Here is an 18,975-nt window from a genome sequence, read left to right as displayed (position 1 = left end):
TTCAGGCAGCAATGGTGACCAAAAAGCTGCTGTTGATCCACATTAATTCAAAAGCTGCAAGAGTTCATGAGCATTTAATCGAGTTTTTCTTTTGGCCAAGTAATAAAGGCTTACATGCACAATCTTCATTCAGTGGTAGTTTGAGAAAAGCAGGTGCTCTTTTCAGAAAGGACACAGTTAGGGTCACTTCTTCCCCTGCATTGCGAAGGACCTGAACCTGGAAGAGAAATGCAGACAAGACACTTTGAAGTAAATTTATGACCAAAATACATCAGCAAATGAAAGCAATGCCACACAGCTTTCACATACCAGAATGTAACTGCTTAACAATGTATTGCAAAGAGAAAGCAAGATGTAAAGCTTAGTATATGCTTGTTTCTTTTGTTTCTAGTCACATATGCATGTAAGGGAGGGTAAGGGGCATTGGCCTCCTATAGTAGCACTGGCTTTGCACTGTGCTATTAAACAACTGGCTTCCTGACACTCTTCAGCTGTGCACCTCCTTTTAGATCTGGCATCATCTACACTGGCATGTATGTTTGTATTAAAAAAAAAAAAAATTAAAAAAAAAATCCCCCTGAGGTTGCCTCATAAATCTCCATAAATCTCCAACCAAAACAAGAGCAGTAGTTTCCACAGCTGTGCCATAATCCTATGAGCAAGTCTTTCCAACAGCCAGAGTTAAATTTAGCTGATGTGCTCCAGCATGAATGAAAGACCTAATCTTCCTTATAACCACAGAGGAAAAGTACCTATTTTAATCCTTAAATCTTAGATAAGTACAAGCTTTGGTTTTACCAAAGGGCAGCTTCAATTTTGGACACAAGAATGTGTAAATCACCTATCCACCTGTGAATGTTTCTAGCCTTCCTGCAGTCTCCCACAACTGCTCCTGTGGCACTTGTTCGTGCCTTTAGAGTTTCTGTGGTACAACTGATAGACACCTAAAGACACACAGCAGAGACAGGGAACACCAGGCACCTTCCCAGGGTGGCACAAAGGAGGCACAAAAGAAACTAAGCAATATGCTATACTTAACAGTGGAGGAATAACATTTGGATTGGTTTACAATATGAGAGTCAAGAAGCATCCAATCACAAAACTCAGTTTCAGAGAACCACCATTTCCTCTTCTTCTGGCTCTATAATGTCAAAACTCTTCAAGAGTTGATTTAATTTGGGCTTATGGAGACAGATGATTGCACCATGCCTCTGTCTGAATTATTCCACTCTTATTGGGCAGAGAGAAAACTCACTGGGAGTAGTGTTCAGAGATCTACTGCACAGTGATATATTAAACAAATATTTTAAACTAGCATATATCTGCTTCCATGCTGCTGTATTTTCATGGTTGCTGGATAACACAAAGGAAACCCTTCTGTCAGGCTGCTGCCTACAAGAAAGCCTTGTAAATAATTTATGGAGGATTGCTACTCTTTAATCTATGCCTATCAACAACCTATCCTAGAGATTTAGTTGTATGCATGTATATAACCATTTGTAGGGAGGCTTTCACATGGAATTACTGCATTACAGTAAAATAACTTAAAGCAATTCATGAAGAAAAAATGTCAACTGTGCCTTTAAACACAATACTTCCTACTTCACAGTGGTTGCTACAGAGGAGTAACAACATGATGACAGAGTATTTGATTTAGTATCTGAAATCCACTCTGAAATTTCAAGCACTTCATTGTTCAAAATAGCACAGTGGCTGACGTGGCACAGTTAGCAGTGTAGTGTGTATTTATACGCAAACAAATACACGTGCATCACAACAAATTTAATCAACTTAAACTATATGCCAAAAACTTAATCTGTAACATGAGCCTTTTCAATAAGCAATTGCCAGTTCTGGTATGTTTTATACCCCAGAAGTCTTAAGTAGTACCTATTTCATAGAAAGAAGATGACTTGAAACCTGCAGAAGAGTAGATAAAGGCTCTGAAGTCCTGAATTCCATCAAAGGAGCCATACCGTATTCTCTGCTTTCATAGAAAATACATCCTTCTCCTCTCTTAAGTAGCAGTCACACAGTTCAGAATAGTCATAATCAAAGCAGAAACTCACAGGCATGCGTTCTCTATTGAAATGACAGATGTGGACAAAAAAAGTGCAGGAAATATACAGCTACCCTTTCCTTTTAGAAAAAAAAAAAAATTCTTCATAGCCAGGAATGGGGAAAATATAAGCAGAAAAGTTACAGTATTACCAACTCTAATTTATAAAGTCACCTCTTAAGATACCTAAGAATAAGTTGAAAGAATTTATGGAGGAAGCTGAGACAGTAAGGTCTGCCCCTGAAACTTTCTTATTCCAAGAGTAAAACCAGCCACGAGTCTACATTATTTCATTTGTTAATATGTTGTTCTGCAAAGGCTAGGAGCTGACATAAGTAGCCTACTGTGACCTTCTTCTCTAACCTTTCTCTCTTTCTTTCAAACCTTTCTATCTCACAGGATGAAGAATTTAAGCTGCTACACATTTTAGTTCAAATCACTTATTTCACTGGAGTGTATTTTGGAGTGTATGAAGCATATAATCCACAAAGTGACAGATTTTGATGTGCTGAATAAAGACTAGAGAGAGATAAAAGATTAAAAAAAGAAAACTACTAGGTACGATTACAACAAAGAGATGAGCTATCAATCCCATTTTACTTACTTTTCAATCATTAACAAAGCCATTCTGGGAAAGTGGGTTAGCTGAAGAAAATGGGATTTTTAATTAATTTTTTGATTTGTCTTTTTGTAGTTTTCAGTTGAAACCTTTACTGTTATTTTACAATTTTTTTCTTTATTTTACATAAGAAATTAACAATTACTGAACCGTTTTAAATCAAGTATGCCTTATAGAATTCACTTACTTTGTGTCCTCACTCAACCTGTACACCATTCCATACTACTATCCCTCCGTGCAGAGAAAGAATGAAGTACCTCAGGAAATCTACACTTACAAGGGAATCTTTTTAGTCATATGCCACAGAACAGCTCATGTTCATTAATGGAAAATTAGCTGATAACTTCTACAAAAAGAGAAAAAATTCAGAAGTGATGTCCCTGATTGTTATGGAGAGTTGTGTCTATAAAAAACAACTTGAAAACGGAGTCAAACACTTTGTCTAGCAGATACGATACAGTATCAATTTCTAGAGTTTTACAAATGTAAGTAGAATTCTACCAATTGTCAGAGATACTGGCATATGAATAATTTCCCTCTTCCTCATTGCCTAACATCAGTTTAGGTCAAAACTTTATAGAACTATTTTGGTAAAACAAGGACTGCATGAATGTACATTTTTTGTATGTTCAGGCTTGGAAACGGTACATTCATGAAAAATAAATGCATCTTTGCCCCTGTACTCAGCCCTGGTGAGGCCACAGCTTGAGGACTGTGTTCAGTTCTGGGCACCACAGTATAGGAAAGACCTGGAGGTCCTGAAGCATGTCCGGAGAAGAGCAACAAGGCTGGTGAGGGGTTTGCAGGGTATGTCATACAAGGAGCAGCTGAGGGAAGCGGGGTTGTTTATTCTGAAGAAGAGAAGGCTCAGGAGAGATCTTTCTGCTCTCTACAGCTGCCTAAAGCGAGGTTGTAGAGGCAGGTGGTGGTCTCTTCTCCCAAGTAACTAGCGATAGGATGAGAGAAAAGGGGTTTAAGTTGTGCCAGGGGAGGCTGAGGTTGGTTATTAGGAAAAAGTTCTTTACTGAAAGAGTGCTGAGGCATTGGAACGGGCTGCCCAGGGAGGTGGTGGAGTCACCACCCTTGGAGGTGTTCAAGAAGTGTTTAGATGTGGCATTTCAGGATATAGTTTAGTGGTTGGATTATGGTTGGACTTGACGATCCTGAAGGCCTTTTCTGACTTTAATGATTTTATTATTCTATGATTCTAAGTATATCCATGTGGACATGAATAATTGGGAGTGTATTCCACTATCAAAGCAGTAATGAGTTTTACCACTCAAGTCAATTCATGAACATACTGAAGAAACAAGTTGTCAATCATGATATTATTTTTAGATAAAGACATGGATAGATATCTGCACAGCCATCCTTCTCTCTTTGAAGAAAGCTCTCTCACATTTATTGTATATGCATTGCCAATAGCTTGTCAATCAAACACTATCACGAACAACCTCTGTGTTGGCTATTTCTGGTAGTGATAATTCAAGAAATATTTCAAGGTTACTTTAAAATGTAAGAAGAAAGTAGATAATCTAAATCCTCTATACATCTTTTTCAGAATTACAGCATATTTTCTGAATTATAAGGAAAACTTAAAGCTAGTTCTAGGTTTATCAGAATAAGTAACTCCATTGTTTTCTATGTCCTGCAAACAAGGAAACTCTTTTAAGAATTTGCAGTCACTTAGAAGACTTTCTGAATTTTTCATATTTTGCCATGTCTACTTCCATATTTTGATATAATTGTGTTAAATTCCTTAAATTCCTGATACATTAGTCCATAAAATCCAAAAGGGTGAATTTTGGTTTTTTTTTTTCCCCCATTCAAGGTTAAGGTGCATTTTAAATAGGAAAAACAGCGAAATGTGGAGATCGTGATTCACCAAAGGTTGATCAGTGGCATTAAAGTGGCATAACATTTCTTCAGTACTTTAAAAAAAAACAATAGGTCACTGGAAATAGTAGGCTAATTGCATTACACCCCCACTTATCCTGTGGAACTGTGTCTGAACGTTCAACAAATATGTTTTACTAGGGATAGTGTACACAATTGGTGATGGATCACTGATTCTCATGACAATCCCAACCCTCACAAAAATATTCCACAGCTGGGTAGAAAAAAAATAACATTTAATGTCTTATTTAAACTAGCTTTTTACTTGATGAGTGACTGGTCCACAATTACTTGCTTTTTTTTTTTTTAAAAAAAAGTAGCTATTTTAAGAATCAGTGCTCTTATAATAACTGCAATCAAATTATGGAAGACAATGCCAGCCACTAATAACAATTCCTATAAATCCTGGAACAGAATTAGAGCCTCATCTCCACTGTGTATAAATGGTAAAAAGATTTTCAATATTCATGAAATGCAATGGTATAAGTAAGAGATTTTCAGTTCATTATTGCTGATAGACAAGGCATTTCTAAATGTACATCAAATAAAAATATTTAAAACATTTGCCCTAGTATATGAAAAAATATAAATTAGTCCAATTTCTAAAAAGTGAAAAAGAAACATTTACTGGGAGGAATATTAACTTTGAATAAATAAAGAAACATTATTTCAAAAACTTAAACCCTAAGATTCTTTTTAATCATATATGAATAATGTAGTGAAGGTGAGCTAAATTCATAGTGCAAAATCCATGGAATATTTTCCTGACAAAAATTTTACTCAGTAGGAGACCTAACACTTCCAAAGTCTAACAAGATCATAGCTCCCCACTGTAAACTATGGAAAAACTCCATTTGGAAGAGATCTTTATGTCTGTACATTTGATCTGACAATTTCTAAAGCACAGCATCCCAGATTCCAGAAAATGCATAATCAGGCACGATTAAACAGTTTTGCTTTTTCTCTTCATCACTGAAAGGAAGATTCTCTTTTATTTCCAGAGGCTGTACTGACTATTCAAGATGTATGCTTTTTTTCCTATAAAGTCTTGTACTTTTCAAGATCTTCCACAAAGCCCTGGATTTCAGGCAGATGAGTTTACCTATTTCAGGTGAACTTTGTTACTTTGTTACTCAGGTTACTTTGTTAACAATGAATAACAGTAACACTTACTGTGTTGATACAGATGTTGTATGGTTAACTAGTGAAAAGCTACGTAGTATTGTTGTTACTACCTGATTTAGGGTTTTGGATTTTTTTAATTATTTTTTCTAGTGAGCAATACTCACTATAGATTTGTTGGAGCTCAGTGTCTCATGAAGTCATCCCTGTAACAGGCAGAAGATGGGATACTGAAAAGTCTTAACATCTCATCAACATTATGGCTATATATCCTGCTGTTTGAGAAACATGTATATTTAATATAGGATGAGTTGATGAACTGCACAGACAGACACATTAAATACTGTCAATAAACCTTATGCAAATCATAAACTTACTACCTGTGGGATCAATAATTAATTTAGTTATGGCCCTATTTAAACTTAGTAAATTCATGAGTAAAGTGAGACAGGTAAAAATCACAGTTGCACTTTTCTGAAGTAGTAGCAATGTGAAATAATGAAGACCCAGTGTTTCCAGAATGACCTTGTCTATATTGCCCTAAAATTACTGTAATGACTGTAAAGGAACCATTTGAATTTTTTAGTGATGTGTGATATTGCTGAATAAAATCTCTAAATACTAATAATATTAATCTGAGTATTTAATAATGTCTACAATGCCTTCTAATTTTATAAAACCTTTTAAAGCACCAGTTCAAGAAAACATTTGAGCATATGCTGAAGCCTCTCAATATACTTAGGAAAGGTCTCAAGTGTGAAGTCCCTCAAACTTCAGTAAGTATTCTTTCCTGAATAAGTCTTTAAATCTCCTCTGAAATTACCAATGAACTGTACCCATCAGTGAAGTGGCAAGGATTTAGAACAGAATAATTCTAGTCCCTAAGATCTGTGTTCCCTTCTCATAATCACAAATTATGAGTATTAAAAATTATCTATATAAAAAAAAGCCTCAAAAGAATGACAGAATGATTTTTGCATTGAAACTACATCTGCATACGTAGAGTTTTTGATTCCTATGATCTAACATTTGTCACAGAACTTGCCAGCAATGAAAGTTAATCAGCAAATATAATAGTAAAAACTATAAATCTTTTTTTTTTTTTTTTTTTTTACTTTAGAAAATTTCTCTTACTGTTATATGGAGCAAACTAGAACACCATTTTATGACAGTGGTTCCAAGTCAGGCTGTACAACTCTAGAGATATTTCAAAACTTAGTCTGACACTGCTATAGTTGTAGGTTTTATTTTTTGCTGCCTGGTTCCAGAACCTGTGTTAGGTATTTAGATGCAAATGGGCTCCCAGTAGAACGGGGAGTTTCCTCAAACAAGGAAAAAGGAAATGCAGGGTAGAATGGTCAGAGCCCTCTTCTGCATGTATCTTGCGACTGGCACTTTTGTAAAAAAGTGCAGGGTGATGCAGTAAGAACTCTACTGAGCTTACCTGTAAGAAAGTATTTTGAAATACTCGAGATGACATGGGAACTGAACCAAGGTAGCACTTACTTCGTGAATGTTCTAGCTACTAAGTCACTAAACAAAATATCATTTCAGAGCAACATAAACTGAGATTCAGGGTTTGATGCATTTTGACAAGTGATATCAGACTGCCCACTTAGAAACAAAATTATTCTTGATTGCAAGTGACAGGACTCATTTAAAGTAGGTTTCTCCTCAGATGGACACTGCCATACCAATCACCTTATAGACTCCTGTATATGCATTATTAGAATACTAAGTGACTCACCTTCAAAAATAGACAAATTTAATCATGTTTCAAGCCTACATGCAAATTAGGCCATTTGTATTAGCTGACACTAAGAGACTTCTACAGCTTTTCCTTCATAGGAAAAGACTAAAATAATCAGATGCAAGCAACATGAATAAGTGTAATGAGAAGACAGAAGGAATAGATTAATTTCACAAATAATTTATTGAAAATTAACTCACACAAGCAAAAAAATCCATCAGGATATAAAGGACCAAATACAGGTCGCAGAGAGCACACAGACTCCTGTAAGTTCTTTCTTCAATGTAGTTCCAAGGTAAAAAGAAAATATTGTCACTCCAGTGATATATTTAGATTCAACTTGGAAACAATAATCTGATTTTTTAAGTCTAACACTTGTGGAATTAAGTACTTACAAGCTTGTCTAAAAGATCTGATGACAGCTTTCTGGAAATCTTTGAACTTTCTTTTGCTTCATAATCAACACAAAAATGTTCAGTAAACTTTCAATGAGAACAGCAATAACCTGCATTTATTGCTTAGTTGCACATTTATCTTTTCAAAAGTAACACAGGAGTGCCCCAGCAAAAGATACCAATTCAACCACTTGAGGAAAAATATATTTTGAAAGTAAATTCTGTCAGGAAAAGCCTACAACATTTTCTTTTTCTTCTTTCATTAATCTTAGCATCATTAATAAATATCACCCATAAAAATATTGCTGTAAGTGCTTAATTTGCATTTTTAGGTCTTGTACCATAATTTTAAAACCTGTTTCAATTAAGTTTGCACTTACTGGCCATCCCAGTTCATGGTTAATCATTAGAAGGCCATTACTCCAATATAGAAACAATGAAAAGCAAGGAATTAGAACTTGTTACAAGTTTAAGTCTATCAAAACTGGGAACACCGTACTCTGGAGTCTGGATACCACATGTCCCGGAAGTGTAAAATTTCACATCATATTCTGAAAAATAAATAATAGGAATTCCTCACATATATTTCAACTTTAACATATTAGTTACTGTGGTCAGTATATTCTTTGACTCATCCCACCTGAGCTTCAGATTGCTGATTCTAATGCAAATACTGATTTACGTTCCAGGGAACAGGTCTCATTAACATGTCCCAACCTATATTCCATGGACTACTATTGGTCTGGGACTGTGATCCATAGAAGAAATAAAGACACGAAGATGCATTTACTAGCCACTCTAAATGATACATAGTTACTCACGACAAGAAAATATCTATGAAAGCACAAAAAACCTCAAAGAACAAGAACACTCCAACTCAAACTCTTTCCAAGTTGCATGAGTTTTTCAGTGTACGTATATGTAGTGAGTACATGCCAGAATTCAGAACTTCCTATCTTTGTTTTCACATTATCTGCTCTGTGTATGGCTCTACTTGTCTAAGATTACTCAGTCACACTTAACAACCTGTGTAATTATACAGTCCTAAGAAGCCCTCTACTTTAAACTCTCACAGCTGTTCAATTTTTTGAAAGTTATTTTATATTCAGCTGTTTGCCATCTACTATCCTTCTGAGCTAACTCACGTTTTGTAATTAAATATTTAATGAGTTCCAAAACAGCTGGCTAAGAGGAACAAGGTAAATCCCCTAATAATACTGAAAATGTTAGAAACACCAGTAGAACTGTTTCTAGTTCAGTTGAAATAAAACAGTGTTTGTTCCACAATTTTTTAAAAGATACTAAATAGGAGACTTGAATTCTTTTGGACAAAACTTTAAGACAGTTTTCTAATCATACATTACAACTTTACAACACTGATAAAATCACCATCATGTATTTAGGTAAGCTACTCAACACTACCATCAGTCAAATATTATAAATCCAGAAGCCTAACTCTGGTTTCAACTAGTTGCATTAACATGTGTATTTTATCTTCTACCAATACTACACACTTTCCTTAAAATTGTACATGTTTGGGTAAATCTCTCACTGGTATGATAGCTCAAAAATGTACAGAGGAACCAGATTTTATTTAGAAGTGCTTTCACTGTCCAAATCAAATATTGACCAAAGCCACCTGGTGAGAAAGCTGCAATCCTCTCAATAAACAAAACAAACTCCTGCTGAAACAGAAGCAGCATTTAGACCACCGTTATAACGGCATCTACCTATTTCTACACAGCTTTGCCACAAGGTTGAACAGCATCCTGTGTGCATTGGTATGCACAACCAGATGACAGATAGGCTATTCTGTCAGTCTACAGAGGATTTCTTATTTAAGACACAATGACTTCTTCAAAATCAGAAACCAACTGTGACAGTAAGCCATGCTGAGATTCTTGTGGTTTTTTTTTGTTTCAAATATATATTGTGGAGAATATGAAAAAAAAGCTGTCAGCACCTTTAGAACATTAAGCAACATCCAGAGGCTTTGCACATTTACCTTCAATGATCCATGACATAAAAATTCAAAGATTTTTTTTTTTCTTTTAAGCATTTTAATATGCAGAAAATATGTAGACATTCCTCCTACTTATCATATCTGCACATCTCTGTGAAATCAATCTTAACTACCCATGCAAATAGTATAATTTCAGTGAGTTTTAGTCTAACATCATATAAAATGGCAAGAATAAGCCAGAATTCGCCAATTCTCTTCAGGCTGCCAACCAATCCTTGGCATTGCTATTCTCTAACAAGAATTTCAGATAGCAAAAGATGGATAAAACGATCTCTAAATGAAAGTAGAGAAATTTAATAAGAGGTATTCTCTTGGACTAAAAAAAAAAAAATATTATTTAGGGTACAGTACAATATGATACACACCATACTAAATATTCCATCAGAGATTTCCCTGACACATCTTTAAGGAAGTGTTTGATTACCATCCAATAACCTGGAAAAAGACAGGTTATACTGGAATGACAGTTTCTGTTCATTAGAGCTGCCACAATAACACTCAGTGCCGAACACTTGGAGCTTCAGTCATGAAATTTGTAAAAAACTACATGGGAAAACCAAGGTAAGAAGTAATAATAACATTTGCTTGTGACCCACAGGGATAGCACACATGCATGAAAAAACATTCCCTATTCTAGAAAAAAAAATTAGTATATAATATGAGCTGCTCAACACTACATCAGAACGCAACACAATCCATCAGATAATTTTAAACTGAATTGAAGAAAAATGTTGTGTATGGCCTCTAAAATCAATGACCATATTTCAGCAATTAGCCAGGAAAACCTTTGAAAAATGACATAGTCACTTAGGAGTCTTCATCCCCTGTACTAAATTAACATGAATTACTCAACATTATGAAAACGACTAAACACATTCTCCATATTACATGTAGAGAAATAAAATATCATCTGCATGTAAAGAATAAAACTAATCATTCCATATTTATCTGTCTGACTCCCAGTGTATCCAGCTACAACTGGAATAAATATCACCAGAAATCTTTTGATGAATGGATACATACTTTTCTTTTGCCAGAATAAACTATGCTAAAGCCAAAAAAAGCTTCAGATTTTGCTTTTGCTTTTTCAATAACTTTTTTTTTTTTTTTTTAAGTGAGAGTAAAAATCAAAGCAAAATTGAAAGTGAAAATGTTTGGATTTTGGTTTGGTTTGGTTTGTTGTGTTTTTTTTCTGGTAAACTGTAAAAGAAACTGAACAATCATTTGAAATTAAGATCTCCAGATTTTTCAGGTAGTGTGTGGTCTTCAATAGGAGGAAATAATTCCAATTAAATTTTTCATTTTGTAGGACCTGGAATCCTTTCTTACACAGTTGAACATACTGCAATTTTTCTTTTTTCCCCATTAAAGCAATAAGCTTGAAAGATCTCAGTTTTCTACCCTTGATTATTAACAAAACAATGAAGCTGCCTACTATTAAATATATCAGAATCCCTTGCTCCTTCAGTAAAACTGTTTCTACACTTCAAATTTACCAGAAGAGGTGCTCTCACAGTTGAGCTCTTGTCACAGTTTGACTCAGGATTGGGAATTAAACCACTGACAACAATGCTCTCGATTCCTTCCACCTCCCATCCATGTAGAGAAAGGAGAGAGAAAATACGGAGAGAGATTTTCTGGATTGAAAACTAAACTGGACAGCTTTAATTAAATACTAATGATAAAAGAAAATATGTACAATTATACAAAAATATGTTCAGGAATGTGCAAAACCCCTATCACCTTCTGCTGTCCCCAGCAACCCCCAGGGCATCTCCTGAGCTGTGAGCAGTTCTGAAATGTCCCGGAGCTGCCACAGAGAGCAGCAGAGCAGACGGGAGATGAGGGGAGAGGTTTGGGGTCAGGAATGCACAAGCCTAGAGGCCAAAGTAGATGGATAGATGGAGTCCTCCCTGGATGCTGGCCATGGATGGAAGAGAAGCAGAAGAGGCTTGACTTCTGTGATCCCTGACTTTGTACTGAATATTACGTGTATATATATGTATGGAATATCTCTGGCCAATTTTGCTGTCCATTTAGTCCACTCCTCCCTATGGGAGGGTTGTAGCAAATCCAACAAACAGAAGAAAGTCTCCTTGGTCTCTCAGCATTTACTATAAACACCCAGGAATTGTCAGCCTTACAGCCATCCTGGGAAAGGTGATGGAACAACTTATTCTTGGCACTATCTCTAGGCATATCAAGGATAAGGGGGTCATTAAGAGAAGTCAACATGGTTTCACCAAGGGGAAGTCAAGTTTGACCAATCTTAGAGCCTTCTATGAGGAAGTAACTAGGTGGATAGATGATGGTAGAGTGGTAAATGCGGTTTATCTTGATTTCAGTAAAGCATTTGACACTGTCTCCCACAGCATCCTCATAGATAAGCTAAGGAAGTGTGGTCATAATTATCAGGTAGTGAGATGGATTGTGAACTGGTTGAAAGGAAGAAGTCAGTGAGTTGTGGTCAATGGGACAGAATCTAGCTGGAGGTCTGTGACTAGTGGAGTCCCTCAGGGGTCGGTACTGGGGCCGGTGCTGTTCAGTATTTTCATCAACGACCTGGATGAGGGAACAGAGTGTGCCCTCAGCAAGTTTGCTGATGACACAAAACTGGGAGGAGTGGCTGACGCACCAGAAGACTGTGCTGCCATTCAGTGAGACCTGGACAGGCTGGAGAGTTGGATGGAGAGAAAATTGATGAAATTCAACAAGGGTAAGTGTAGAGTTTTGCATCTGGGGAAGAGCAGCCCCAGTTATCAGTACAGGTTGGGGGCTGACCTGCTGAAGAGCCGTGTAGGAGAAAGGGACCTGGGGGTCCTCGTGGACCGAAAGATGACCATGAGCCAGCAATGTACCTTTGTGTAGGCCAATGGCATACTGGGGTGTATTAGAAAGGGTGTGGTTAGTAGTCAAGGGAGGTTCTCCACCCCCTCTGTTCTGCCTTGGTGAGGCTGCATCTGGAATATTGTGTCCAGTTCTGGGCCCCACAGTTCAAGAAGGTCAGGGAACTGCTTGAAAGAGTCCAGCGCAGAGCCACAAAGATGATTAAGGGAGTGGAACATCTCCCTTATGAGGAAAGGCTGAGGGAGCTGAGCCTCTTTAGCTTGGAGAAGAGGAGACTGAGGGGTGACTTCATCAAAGTTTACAAATATGTTAAGGGCGAGTGTCAGGAGGACAGAGCCAGGCTTTTTTCAGTGATGTCCAGTGATAGGACAAGGGGCAATGGGTGCAAGCTGGAGCAGAGGAGGTTCCATGTAAATATCAGAAAAAACTTCTTTACTGTGAGAGTGACAGAGCACTGAAACAGGCTGCCCAGAGAGTTTGAGGAGTCTCCTTCTCTGGAGACACTCAAAACCCGCCTGGACACATTCCTGTGTGATGTGCTCTAGGTGACCCTGCTCTGGCAAGGGGGTTGGACTAGATGATCTTTCAAGGTCCCTTCCAACCCCTAAGATTCTGTGATTCTGTGATTCTGTGATCAGTCCACTAGCTGGAAAACTTCTGTGCTGCTTAGAAGAGAGTTCACCAACGGGGAAAAAAAAAAATAGTAAAAAGAAAATTGGCTTCATCCTGGCTCAAACCAGGACAGCTCTATATGAAATCCCTAATACATTTATTAAACAAGTACAGTTTTTATGTATGTAATTTGTGAAATGATCATTCCTAGCATTCAAAATGCATATACAATATTAGATTATATGTCAGCTATGGTTCCCTTTACTAATGCTTGAAGAGTGAAAGTCATCAAGTAGACACAGCATTTTGAAGTACATTCTTAATTTTTAAAATATTTCATTAATGGAAATAGGTGTAAGAGTGTTGAAAACATTACTTGAATACTCTGTCAGGCTAAGCAGAGCGCCAGTTCTGGGGGAAAAAAGACCAGTCCCAGAATAAGAATTTGCTCACACTAATGCTGTTGCAAGGCTGGGGTCAAACACACAGAAAGTGGCAAATTTCACATTTACATATTCAATATAAAATTTGCTGTTGGCAAATATGACCTTAACATTTACTTTTCATGAACAGCCACACTAATCAAGCACCAGCATATAAATGCTCATGAAAAATGAATACAAAATGGTCCTAAAGAGTTTGAAATAAATTTTTTATTATAAATTTGAATAAATATTAATGTAGCAGCCTTTTCCTATTTGTTCAGTTCTAAGTGTTATCAACCTCACAATGACAAGAAGAATAATTATTGGACAAATTTCTATTTGAAATAATGTTTTAGATCCATATATGCAGTTAACTCTGCTAAGCTTCTCAGCAGCCTGAGACCTAATCTCTGAGAAATATATTTTAATACTTCATGGAATGTGCTGAGCAAGAAAAGTTTTCAGCTGAGGAAACACATAAGGACATACTTTCATGCCATTTAATGCAATGGCAGCCTTTCTGCTGCAGAATAATTATATGTTATCTTGCAGAAGTTGAGAAAATGACCTTGTTCATCCTGAGTATTTGCAAAAAAGAAAGTAACCAATTTAGTAAAATACTTAAATTCCTGCTTTCATGCAAATACAAACTTACTTTGCTGGACTGGGATACCACATAGTTATCATGTAATATGAAATTTTCACAAATAATATTGCCTCAACAGTTTCAAGATCATTTGCATCAGCATCTAAATTTTCAGGGTCTTGGCAAAACTGACTTTGGAAGTATGCAGACTGGATATTAATATTTATTTCAGCATAATGATGAAAATGTGCTGAATTACAGGCTTAATCAGTTTCTAGCATAAGATCCTCATAACTTTCAAAGGCAAGCATAACTCTGATATATTCAAAATCAGGCTACTTCTTGCAACCCTTATTTTACCTTTTCTTATTTTCCTAACTGGGCAATGATCCCACAGAAATCTATTATTGCCAGCAATCAATTACCATTTGAGACTAGAAATGTTATAAAAAAATCATAATTTAGAGACTGTTAAATGGAGAGGATGTGTTTCTTGAAGGAAAAATTGTCAGAATATCACAAATCCATGCACAAATTACAAGGCCTCACTTTTAGAAAGTCTAGGCCCCTCAAACCTCAATAATTCTGGTTGTGCAATTTTCTATATTCAGCAAAACAGTGCTGATGCCATGTAACTCAAAGCTATCTAAAGAATATCTATACAGAAAGATTATTTTAAAAAGCACACTCCCATTTGGATAACACTTTCCTATTGTGATATAAAAATGTTGGTTTTGACACCTTCTGGGATATTAAAAGCTGTAGTTGTAGCAGTAGAAGTAAAAATTTAAATGTCTTGGTATTGCTAAATTCCAAAGCTCCCAGCATTTCAACTGGAAAAAACAATGCTTTATCTCACAGATTTGTTATTGTTGCCATTGTTGCACAGATTATTTATTTTACTCTAAAACCTCACCTTTGACTGATGGAAAGATGCTTTATACAGTCTGTAAAACATTGTAATCTTTCAGGGTGAAAGAATTTAAATAAAATTATCTGCTAGCATTCATTACGTAAATGTTAGCTCTCACCGACACTTCTCTCTGCAACCAGTGATTCAGAAATAATACATTATGATCTGAAGTACATAGGGGATTTTGAATGTGCGTTATATTAGATTTTTCATGTTAATATGACTGAGTAAAAGACGTCAAAAAAGCCTTTAAGACAAATGAGATATGGTGAAGATTTTGTGAAGCACGTCATTATACTCAGAATAGTACAAGAAGGGAAGGTTTTTCTGTATTTCAGGGAATCTAGAAATATCCTTAGTACTTTCTACTGCACACCAACATGTTAAAATATGGGATTTTTTTGATGTAGAGCATTCCCTTGAACTTTTCTTTATAATGGGTCAGCATAATTAGAACCTTTGAAATATTCTGAATCAGTACTGGCTTGACAAGGGTATGTAAAGTGGAATAGAGCTATGTAGATTTGCTAGACCTCCTTTAAAGATCTTTCATTATCCTTGCAATGCCATTTCAGCCTGAGCACTCAGTATTTCCCATTTTGCTCAGAAAAGTACTAACAGTACTGGGAGGCAACAACTCCTGCAGGTCTCTGCTCTAAAATCTAAAGAATGGGTAGCCTTTGTAATTTTTAATAAAGAGTCTCTTCCCTGTGTAACCACATTTGTACCTAAGTCTTTCTTGTGATCTGTGAACCTTTTACTACTGCGAGCTGTTTTACTGGCCACAGTCTTGCAAAACAGCTAATAGAGAAATAGGTAGTACCAAACTGAACTTGTAGAAAGACACCAGTGCTATGAGGACAACACTAAATAAAAAATACACATCTAGAAATAGGCCCAGTGCTGATAAACAGATACCAAAACACCAGTACCATACTGTACCATACTAGTGGTTCGAGAAGTATGGGGTGGGCCATCTGGAAACCTCCATGTATCTGGCTGGAACAGTCCAACACCGGATACTATTGAAAAATACATACAGTCCATTCTCCTTTCCTCTTCCTCCTCCACCGAACAAACTGTCAAAAGACAAAGACCCATTGTAGAGGAAAAAAAAAAAAAAAAAAAAAAGACCTAAAATATGTACAGGTGTTAAATTACTCCTGGCTAAAAAGTTCCTGGTACTCATCTGATTTTACTGTAGCCAGAACGATGACAATTCTGATGAGTTAAATCAGGTATTGTAACTGCCATAAAATCGTAAGAGGACTCTGTGTGTGTACATTTGCACTTCCTTGAGCACAGTTCGTATGTATGGCTTCTTCTGGCTAGCTGAATCAGTACATATGCTCTGTTTTGTCCAATGTGCTCCCTAGGACCCCTGTCAGGCCATAAGAAATATAGATGAAGGCTTTTAGAGGTGAACATTTGCTTTCAGTCTATACCACATAGTTGTTATCTGTTTAAAGAAAACACCGTTGTTGCCACTTGGACAGAAATCTCTAGTCCATATGAGTAAAATTCTTTCTAAATGCTGGCAAAAGAAGATAATTTCATGCCTATACAAGGTTTCAGTTTTCCTACATTAAATTAGAGTGTTTTCCTCTGCCTTTCAGAGGCTTTTGATGCTCTCTATGCTATTCTAGTCTAGTATCACTAGATTCTTATGGAGTAGTTAGATCAAGAAAAACGAAAAATTGAGAACACCTAGCCAAAGTGTACTGTGTTTTTTCAAATATGAACCATACAAAAACAGATCTAAAATAACTGGGACTCTGGTGCTTTACCAGAGAGGCAACCTGTTTTTCTTTTTTCTTTTTTCTTTTTTTTTTTTTTTTTTAATATTGTACAGCATTTCATCCATGCACAGCAAAATAAAAATAGAGCCCTTGTACCAAAGTCAAAGAGAAGTATAGCTCCAGAACCGGAAGATGTTTTGCAGAATGAAAACTTTTTTAAAGTCTTCCGGAGGGTAAAACACACACATGTACAAACAAAAATAAAAATGTTTCTATTTCCTTAAGGAAGCAAATAAACTCTAGTCCTTCCAGTAAAATATCAATGTAAATAAGGTCACAAACAAAGAATTACTTAATGTACATATTTTAAATCTGCTGCTCAATTGTCTGTTTTCTTTGCAGCTCAGGCTTCTGGCAGTAACAGAACTGCATGACAAAGGAGGAACCAATAGCAGTGATTTGAAGGATGTTGCACCGTAACTGGTGATTCAGCCTTTCACGCTATCCCACTAAACGTTAATGGATTTTTGCTTTGAGGACTTTGCTATGTAATGAATAAATAACAATATTAATCATACAGACTTGGTACTAGTCATGCCGGCATATTTTATCCCCTTCTATTAAAACTTAGTAGATTTGATGGATAGTTTTAAAAGATGAAATCTTAATAAAATGACTAATACATCTATAGGTACCTTGAGAAAAAAAATACATAAATACATAAATTAGGAGGACAAGCAACATATGAAGACATTTTAAAAGTCTAACATCATATTGCTTGAATAAATTCATGCCTTTACTGAGCTATTTAAGCACTAAAAAAAACCATAGCTAAATAGAATAGTATAGAAAAGCAGCTGAATACATGTTAAGGATATTACTCCAGTATGTATCACATCCAAGCAAGTTCCACCACACAGAACAGTACAGTATTTGCACTTGCTATCTTCTTTTCCATTTGATGTAGCCCTTGTTTCAAATCAGTGCTGAAATATTTGACAGCTCCAAATTTCATGAACAATAAGGACTTTGTAATACATTGTAAGAGATGTTTTTTATTACTTACACCAGGGTAGCTAAGGTGAAATTAGAACATTTTTGTTCCTCAAGTCTCAAATAGAAAACAGCAGCTGTATGAAAAAAGTAATAACTTGGCCTCTTTTTCCTAAGAAAATATTGGATTTACAAAAAATTTAATATTAACTTTTAAAGTTAAAAGTTACAAATTGCTGCTTCAATATTGAATGTTGCTATTCAGTCTAGAGGGGAAAGGATCAAATGGGTGTACTATGAGTTACACAGAAGATGATCTTTGCCACACAATAGAAGGTGGCAATCTGCATTTGAAGGTCGTTGTTTTTTCACTGTCACCAAACAGAACAATATTAATGTAGAGACCCTTTGCATAACAAATTCTGAAGTACTTAATTTAATTTAGTGAACTAAACCTGATAACAGTCTAGGTCTCCATTCCACAGTTAAGGAAACATAAAGATAACATAAAAAATATAATTTACCAAAAGGCACATCTGCAAAGTCAAGATGGAGTGAGATTTCAGATCATATGGTTTCCAGTCCTGTCTTACAAAATACAGTATGCTTGTTCTTCTGCTTAAAAACTTTTAGGAAAAAAAACACATTACCAGAACTATTCATAAACCAGTTTTGATGAAATGACAGTTTTAAACAAAGAACTGGACTAAGAGTTTCATCTGCTGCACATGCTTGCAGTTAAGCAATCTACAAGAAACCCAGGGAGGGACTTTTTATGGGGCATGCAGTGACAGCACAAGGGGAAATGGATTTAAACTGTAGGAGGGTAGATTTAGATGAGATATTAGGAAGAAATTCTTCACTATGAGGGTGGTGAAACACTAGAACAGGTTGCCCAGGGAAGTTGTGGATGCCCCATTCCTGGAAGTTTTCAGGCCACGCTGGATGGGACTTAGAGCACTTGATCTACTGGAAGGTGCCCTTGCTTATGGCAGG

General features: G+C 36.1%; 1 protein-coding gene across 2 annotated transcripts in view; it reads right to left on the bottom strand.

Moving 5' to 3' along the window:
• Nucleotides 1–18,975, bottom strand: part of SNTG1 (syntrophin gamma 1) — a 158,750-nt gene that overhangs the window by 109,994 nt on the left and 29,781 nt on the right. For both annotated transcript variants that reach the window (XM_051611904.1, XM_051611905.1), the window contains exon 7: nt 115–217. In XM_051611904.1, the coding sequence (XP_051467864.1) occupies nt 115–217 (103 nt within the window). The remainder of the gene's footprint in view (nt 1–114; nt 218–18,975) is intronic.

Source organism: Apus apus, chromosome 2, assembly GCF_020740795.1.
Source record: "Apus apus isolate bApuApu2 chromosome 2, bApuApu2.pri.cur, whole genome shotgun sequence".
NCBI classification, from domain to species: domain Eukaryota; kingdom Metazoa; phylum Chordata; class Aves; order Apodiformes; family Apodidae; genus Apus; species Apus apus.
The sequence above is the reverse complement of the archived record's forward strand: the minus strand, read 5'-3'. Positions and strand labels throughout refer to the sequence as shown.